This window comes from Cannabis sativa, chromosome 5 (genome assembly GCF_029168945.1).
Source record: "Cannabis sativa cultivar Pink pepper isolate KNU-18-1 chromosome 5, ASM2916894v1, whole genome shotgun sequence".
NCBI lineage: Eukaryota > Viridiplantae > Streptophyta > Magnoliopsida > Rosales > Cannabaceae > Cannabis > Cannabis sativa.
The window spans coordinates 17,784,695-17,793,319 of NC_083605.1; the positions used below are offsets into that span (position 1 = coordinate 17,784,695).

The 8,625-nt window shown below is 32.6% G+C and overlaps 1 protein-coding gene across 1 annotated transcript; it reads left to right on the plus strand.

The window, feature by feature from the left end:
- Positions 1–6,057: 6,057 nt before the first annotated feature.
- Positions 6,058–7,227, plus strand: LOC133038187 (uncharacterized mitochondrial protein AtMg00810-like). Its single transcript, XM_061116271.1, has one exon. The coding sequence runs from the start codon at positions 6,058–6,060 to the stop codon at positions 7,225–7,227; it is 1,170 nt and encodes a 389-aa protein (XP_060972254.1).
- Positions 7,228–8,625: the final 1,398 nt, after the last annotated feature.

An 8,625-nucleotide genomic window follows, 5' to 3' on the forward strand; every position in this document is an offset into this window, starting at 1 on the left:
CCAAACAGGTTGACAATCAACCTAGGACGTTGCCGTTATTAATTTCTCAAATATCAAATTCGATGCGACCATTGAATCCGACATGATCAAAAATGGGGGAGGAGACCCTGTCTTCAAGTTAAGAAGCCTTGAAAGTATCAAAAATAAAATCTCGGGAGCTCTATTGAAAGGATCTACTGCCCAAGTCAACAAATGGCTTGGTACGCTGGGTTCTGCTTGTCCGAATCTGATGTCGTTTCGACCGTTCGTCTAGGTGTTCACGTATACAATGATCTATGAAGTCAGAAGAATTGAATTTACAATTGCATTTCTCATTTCCAACACACTTGACAATGAAGAGTTTTGAGTCTCTCATTTCTACAAAACAACATCTCCAAAATTGCCAGAACTTATAAATGGACTAAGTATCAATTAATTATTTCTTTTATTTTTGTTTCATTTATTATCGTATATTAGAGAGTGTTACTTATTTTCTTTTTATTTTTCCACTACTTCCATTTAATTCTCTAATGATAATATAAATTTATATACACACATAAAAGAGTACCTGATCTTTAAATAGTGTTATGTATGAATTTTCTAGATTATATAATATTTATATATCTATTTTATATAAAATGTGGCTATGTAACACAATTTTTGGTTTAACGATATTTTTTAGTTTTCTATGTTAACTTTTACAGAATATCCTATTATATATTCGCTATGTAATAAAATTCTTGGTTAACTTTAACAGAATATCCTATTACTTAACAGGATATTCTTTATTTATTTTACAATATTACATATATATTTAAAGATATAAATTATGTAGGTAAAAATTATATAGATATTTGTGTTAATTACTCCTAAAATGACATGTGTCATTTTCTCTACGGTCTAATTTTGAAAAATTATTAAAATATATTTAAATAAACAACTAATTATATAAATTTAGAAAATTAAATTTAAAATTAAAAAAATAAAACTAACAATTTCTTTTAATACTCTCTCCCTCCATTCTAGATAGAGAATGACATGTGCTCTTTTAGAATTAATTAACAAAATTATTAATAGATGAACCTACATAAAAATAGAAATTGGGCTTTAGGTATTTTTACTGCAAATTTAAAGATTCGGGTGTTTATTAGCAACAAGTCAAAGAAAATAGGTATTAATGCCACAAATTTCGTATTTTATATTAAGAAATTTAAATTTAAAGTACTTAAAATAATTTTATATTAGACAATTCTACTCAATTGGATACATAACGATTCATAAGATATCTCACTTGAGTTTTGTTGTACATATATAATAAATATGTGTATAATCACATCTAAATGGCACACTAATGTAACCGCAATAACTAAAAAATTATCAAAGATGTAAATATTTTAAAAAAATTATATTAATTAATTAAAATAAGTTAAACATAAATGTATTACACTTAATATCACCTAATCAAACTTAATTAAAAAAAGCAAATGATACGTACATTAGACGTAATATCAACCTAGTATACATATAACTGAAGAGAATTTCTTCAAACGACACATGTATATATATAATTTAGTAATAACTTAATTCAAGATAGAGCTTGTGGTGGAATTAAACCATCGCCCCTTAGTTTTAGTTTTTCTATAAATAAAAGATCATAGTTTATATCATGTATCATAGATAAAAGTATTAAGCTTACATCATTTTCAAACAAATATTATTATTAAGTAGCAGGGTGTAATAATTTCGCTGCGAATTTCTAGATATTAATTAACAGATTTTCATTATTAACGGTGAAGCATTAACTACACCAAAGCACTGCATAAAGGCTTTTACAGTAAATTTCTCTAGCTATAACTATATTAAAAAGAACAATATAATTGTAGGGACATATATAATTGAGTTTTGGCAGATCATATCTCTATAACTTGTTTTCTTTTTTCAAAAATAATAAAAAAAATTATTTTAATTTGTTACTGAAAAGAAAAGGTTAAATTATTCTTCGGCTTAGTTCTGTCCAGTAACTGAGGTAACTGAGTGACTTCAATCATGGGAAGATTTACTGCGAGAATGAAACCAAAACACATGAGTGTTTTTGTCTAGTGCTTCAGTACTACTACCGATGCAAAAAGAAAACTTTTCCATTATATATTTTTAGCAGCAAATCGACAAATGTTGTTTGTTTTTATTGGTAATGCTGTCATTAATTATTAAATTTGATATTTAAAAAACAAATATTAAAATCACACTCATTCAAAATTACTTATGAGGGACGATAAACAACGAAACATCAGGAAAGATAATGGAAAATGTTTATAATAAATTGGAATTTTTTATCCAATCCTTACATTTAACTTAATTTATTGCAGTGTATACCCTTTCAACTAAAACTATTTATATTAGAACCCTTGGATTAAAAGATCATGAAATCATATAAATGTGCATAAATCGATTCAATCTAGTAACAATCGACCGCCAAATATATTAGATTTTCAGAGTTAGTTTTGAGTTAGTTAGGATATTTTGGTTTTGTCCAGCTGTCATTTGTTAATCCAGCTGTCATTTGGTTGTTGATTGTTGCTGCATTATTTGCTTCTTTGTTACTGAGTATAAGTAACAAACATTGGTGACTGTATTCATTGATTCATTCAATCCAATTGATATTTTTCATTCTGTTTTTCTCTGTTTTCTTCTTCTTCTTGTTCTAGCTCACTGAGCTGTTATGGTATCAGAGCAGGTCTCTGTAATCCTGCTGTTCTTCATCTTGTTCTTTCTTTGATCTGTGTCTAATCGCCTTGTGAAAATGGTTCGAGGAGGTGGAGCTCAAGGTCGGGGCAATGGAGTCCATACTCGTGCGAATCGTGAGGTTGAAGATAATTCTCTCAACTCGAATACGTTCTCAGTTCTTGGAGAAAATTCGAGATCCACAACTGCTAATGATTTGTCGAATCCCTACTTCCTTTCAAACGGAGATAATCCAGGTGCGGTTCTTGTTCCTAAAATTCTCAAAGGCAGTGAGAATTATAGTACTTGGAGAAGATCTATGTTGATTGCTTTGGTTGCTAGGAACAAAGTTAAATTTGTTAATGGCAGATTGCCACAGCCTGATGAAGATGATGATGATTACGATAGCTGGTGTCGGTGCAATAGCACTGTAATTTCATGGATCTTGCACGCCATCTCGGATGAGATAGCAGACAGTATTATGTACCACGACAATGCAGCAGAAATTTGGGCTGAGTTGCATGAACGATTTAACGAGAAGAACGCACCTCGGATTTTTGAAGCTAAGAAGATGATGCAAAGTCTTACACAGGGATCTAATACTGTTACGACATACTACACTCGCTTGAAATCGCTTTGGGATCAGATAAGAGAATTGCGTCCACCACCTGTTTGTTCTTGTGGCGCAATGAAGATAATACAAGAATATCACGAAGAGGACAGATTGCTAGAATTTTTGGTTGGTCTAAATGATTCCTACAGTCTGGTTAGGTCTCAGATTTTAATGCGTAATCCTCTTCCAAGTGTTAACAAGGCTTATGCTGCTGTTATACAAGAAGAAAGACAGAGAAATATGACTAATGGTTCCAGCAACACCACTGATTCAGATAAAGGAGCTTCAGGAAACAATGGACAGTTTGCTGGTGCTATTCAGCCGTTTAGATCTAACTACAATTGTACTCACTATGGAATGAATGGCCATTCGATTGAAAGATGCTACAAGCTAAACGGATATCCACCTGGTCATAAATATCATGGAAAATTCCCTAATCGTGATGCTAAAGGGAATGCTGGAAAACCAGCAGGAGTGAATTTTTCTGGAGCTGATGAAGGGAAGACCGAGGAGCCTTCAATGGAGAGAGATTTGATCTCTAGTTTGTCAAGTGTGCAATGCCAGAAGTTGATGGCCATTCTTGCTCAAAAGGCCACCGAGAACAGCACTCAAAGTGCCTCTGAAGAACAGCTTGTTGTTTCACACTTTTCTGGTATGAATATCTCTACTCCTAGCTCTTATTGGATCATTGACACAGGTGCAACACATCATGTGTGTTATGATATTCATTTGTTCAAAAACACTACTGTTAATACCAGATTAAAAACTGTCTTGATGCCTAATGGATTGCATGCTGAGATTTCTTGCATAGGAACAATTCAATTGAGTCATGAACTTATTCTTGAAAATGTCCTATATGTGCCTACCTTTAAGTGTAATTTGTTGTCTGTCAATTCATTAACAGCCACAACTAATTGCACTTTCTTGTTTTCTGATGATGATTGTATCATTCAGGACACTACCAAGACCAAGGTGATTGGGATGGGTAGAAAACTTGACAATCTTTACTACTTGAATTGTGATCAAAGCTGTAATAAAATTCTTGCTTCTGTTTCTGCATCTTTTTCAGATTCTAAAATGTCTAATGACACTGTTTGGCACTATAGATTGGGCCATCCTTCTTGTGTAAAAACTCATCCATTGAATAAAGCTTTGAAATTTCATGTTGATTCCAATTCTTTATTTCATTGCTCTATTTGTCATTATGCCAAACAAAGGAAACTTCCTTTCATTTCAAATCATAACATTGCTGAAAAGTGTTTTGATCTCATTCATGTAGACATTTGGGGCCCTTATAATACTTGTACCATTGAAGGGTATAAGTATTTCATTACCATTGTTGATGATTGTTCCAGATATACATGGATCAAACTCATCAAACAAAAATCTGATGCTCAGCATGCTATCCCTCAATTCATTACTCTTATTCAAAATCAGTTTGGTAAGACCATTAAGGGTATGAGGTCTGATAATGCAAAAGAGTTACAGTTTAGAGAATTGTTCAATAAACTTGGGATCATGCATTATCATTCTTGTGTGCAAAGACCTCAACAAAACTCTGTTGTTGAGAGAAAGCACCAGCATTTACTCAATGTGGCTAGGGCTTTACTTTTTCAATCCTACATTCCTTTGGTGTATTGGGGAGAATGTGTGGCTACTGCAGCCTATCTAATCAATAGAACACCTACACCTAATCTCAAAAATAAGACACCATATGCTATTCTTCATTCTAAAGAGCCATCTTATGATCATTTGAAAGCTTTTGGGTGTCTAGCTTATGCTTGTACTTTGAGCCAATCTAGGTCAAAATTCTCACCTAGATCAGCCCCTTGCATTTTTTTAGGATATCCTCCAGGTGTCAAAGGTTACAAGTTGCTTGACTTAAACAAAAATCTCATTTTTATTTCTCGAGATGTTTATTTTTATGAGCATATTTTTCCATTTGTTTCCACTGGAGGTATCCCCCCTGCCTATGAGAATTTTTTTTCTCATTCACCACACAATGCACAAAATCTGGCAGAATTTTCATCTGTTCTTACACCAGAATTTACACCAGCTGCTGCAGAACACTCGAATTCTTCTGTTCCAGCCTCAGGTGAGTTGTCTCAACCTGAATTTGTTGAGCCAACTGTAATTTCTGATCTAAATGCTACACCAGATTTTTCTCCTAATGATATTTCGCATACCAGATCATGAAGAGCAGTCAACAAACCATCTTACTTGAATGAATATCATTGTTATCTTGCTTCTACCAATTTATCTAAGATTGCTAAAGTCTCTTTTGTCACCACTCACCCTTTATCTCAGGTTATTGGTTACAACAAGCTGTCTTCAGCATTTCGAGCTGCTGTTCTGGCCATTTTGAGTCACTCTGAACCTGAATTCTTCCACCAAGCTCATGGAATCCCGGTTTGGGATAATGCTATGGACACTGAGATAGAGGCTCTAGAGAAGAATCATACATGGATTATTGTCTCTCTACCCGAAGGACACCATGTCATTGGTTCTAAATGGGTTTATAAAATCAAACTCAATGCAGATGGGAGTGTAGAAAGGTTTAAAGCTCGGTTGGTAGCTAAGGGCTACAACCAACAAGAAGGGATTGACTAGATACTTTTGCCCCGGTGACTAAGCTTGTTACTGTGAAGTTAGTTCTCTCTCTTGCTGCCATTCATGGATGGCATTTACATCAATTAGATGTAAACAATGCCTTTCTACATGGTGACCTCCATAAAGATGTGTATATGTCTATACCTCAAGGGTATAGACCTAAGGGGGAGTTGCCACCAAATGTTGTCTGTAAACTGCAAAAATCATTGTATGGACTGAAGCAAGCTTCAAGACAATGGTTTGCCAAGTTTTCTAGTGCTTTGCATGATGAAGGATTTCACCATTCAGCTACTGATCACTCCTTGTTCATCAAACATTTCAATGGAAATTTCATATTTCTATTGGTTTATGTTGATGATGTAATTCTTGCTAGCAACAATCTCGTGGAACTTGAAGCACTCAAAGCAAGATTACATACAAGATTTCAGCTAAAAGACTTAGGAAATTTGAGATATTTCCTAGGACTTGAGGTTGCTAGGTCTGAGAAAGGGATTTTTGTTTCACAAAGACCTTATGCACTTCAATTGTTGGAAGACCTAGGTTATCTAGGTTCCAAGCCAGTGAGTACACCAATGGAAGCAAATCTCAAACTTGGGCTTGATGAGAAAGAGAAGTTGGCCGATCCAACGTTATATAGAAGAATAGTGGGAAAGCTACAATATTTGACCATCACAAGGCCTGATATTTCCTACTCAGTAAACAAGCTAAGCCAGTTTTTGTGCACACCTAGAGTCACTCATCTACATGCAGCACAAAGAGTTCTTCAATATGTTAAAGGGACTCCTGGACAAGGAATTTTCTTTGCTACCAATTCTGAAGTGAAGTTACATGCTTATACTGATTCAGATTGGGCAGCTTGTCCAGATACAAGAAGGTCAACAACTGGCTTTTGCATTTTTGTTGGAACGTCCATCATCTCTTGGAAAAGCAAGAAACAACACACGGTCTCAAGGTCCTCTGCTGAGGCAGAATACAGAGCCCTGGCCAATACCACTTGTGAAGTGGTTTGGTTGCTTTCTATCCTCAAAGAGCTACAGATTGAACATGTAGGACCTGCCTTACTCTATTGTGATAACAAGTCAGCCCAACATATTGCAGCAAATCCAGTTTTTCACGAGAGAACAAAGCATATAGAGATTGACTGTCATCTAGTTCGAGAAAAGGTGCAACAAGGTGTGATAAAGACAGTTCATGTTTCCACAAGAGATCAAGTGGCAGATATTCTAACTAAACCACTTTTTCCTAACCAATTCAACAACTTTAAAGACAAGATGGGATTGAAGAACATATTTGCTCCATCTTGAGGGGGAGTTTCAGAGTTAGTTTTGAGTTAGTTAGGATATTTTGGTTTTGTCCAGCTGTCATTTGTTAATCCAGCTGTCATTTGGTTGTTGATTGTTGCTGCATTATTTGCTTCTTTGTTACTGAGTATAAGTAACAAACATTGGTGACTGTATTCATTGATTCATTCAATCCAATTGATATTTTTCATTCTGTTTTTCTCTGTTTTCTTCTTCTTGTTGTTCTAGCTCACTGAGCTGTTATAGATGTCTAATTGTTATCTGATCGGATTAGATGTTATTTTAGAGAATCTAATTGGATTGGATTAGATGTTCCATGGGGTATCCAGAAATTAAATACATTCAACATCTAATCGAACCAATTAATATTTTTATTTACTTTGAGTAATTAGATTTTAAATAGTGTATATACATGTATTAAAATTAACATTAAAATTTTACTCTCTTTTTTGAGATTAGATGGATCTATTCCAATCCAATACATACTGAATCTAAAATATTAAATAGATCCAATTCAATCTGATCAAAAAAAATACTAGGTTTAAAATATTGGATGAACTCAAATTAAATAAATAAATATACATGAAATACATCTAATGGATATAATCGATCGAATCTAATAACTAAATAGATGCTGGATCGATTGAATGACTGAAATTAATTTAATCAGATTAGATGACAAAATCTATAACACCCAATATATAATTGGATCAAGATATGGTCTAATGAACACCTTTGTTTGAAAGTTAAATTTTAAGAAAAGAAGGAAAAAGATTAAACAAATATACAAAAAAATAGGATTTTTTTATATAAAATAAAATATGTTTTATTTATAATTTTACAATCTAAAGTTCTTATTTATAAAAGTAAGATTTTAAAGTTTCAAAATTATACAAATACGATTTGCCCAACAAAAAGTAAAAAAATAGTTATAAAATAACGAAAATTCAACATCACAGCAACTATTAATCAACTATAACTAAACTATATAAAACTCAACAAACAATAATCAAGAAACTAACATCATGACATGTATAAATAAACTATAAAAAAAAATTAAAAAAGAACATTGAGTTGTTTACCGAAATCTGTAAAAAAATAAAAAATTCTTCAGGTTCAGGTATATGTTAATAAATTTTTAAAATTCTTCTATTACATGAAAATTAAAAAAAAAATTAAAAATTAACGTGTGAAAAATAATCAATTTAAATATTTAGTATGGATTATTTTGTTAAATCAAATTTTCTTCCATGCAATTTTTCTTTCCTCGTCCAATATGAAAATTTTAGTTTTTCTATTTTTTTTTTTAATTTTTTTACTACATTATCCTTATCATTTTCTTTTCCCCTGTCAAATTCAAACTTTCAAACATAAGCATAAAGTTATTAAGACATTTTTCCT

What these genes read in the sequence shown, in the direction of transcription:
- LOC133038187 (XM_061116271.1), top strand. Translation starts at nt 6,058, where the DNA reads ATGTCTATACCTCAAGGGTATAGACCTAAGGGGGAGTTGCCACCAAAT.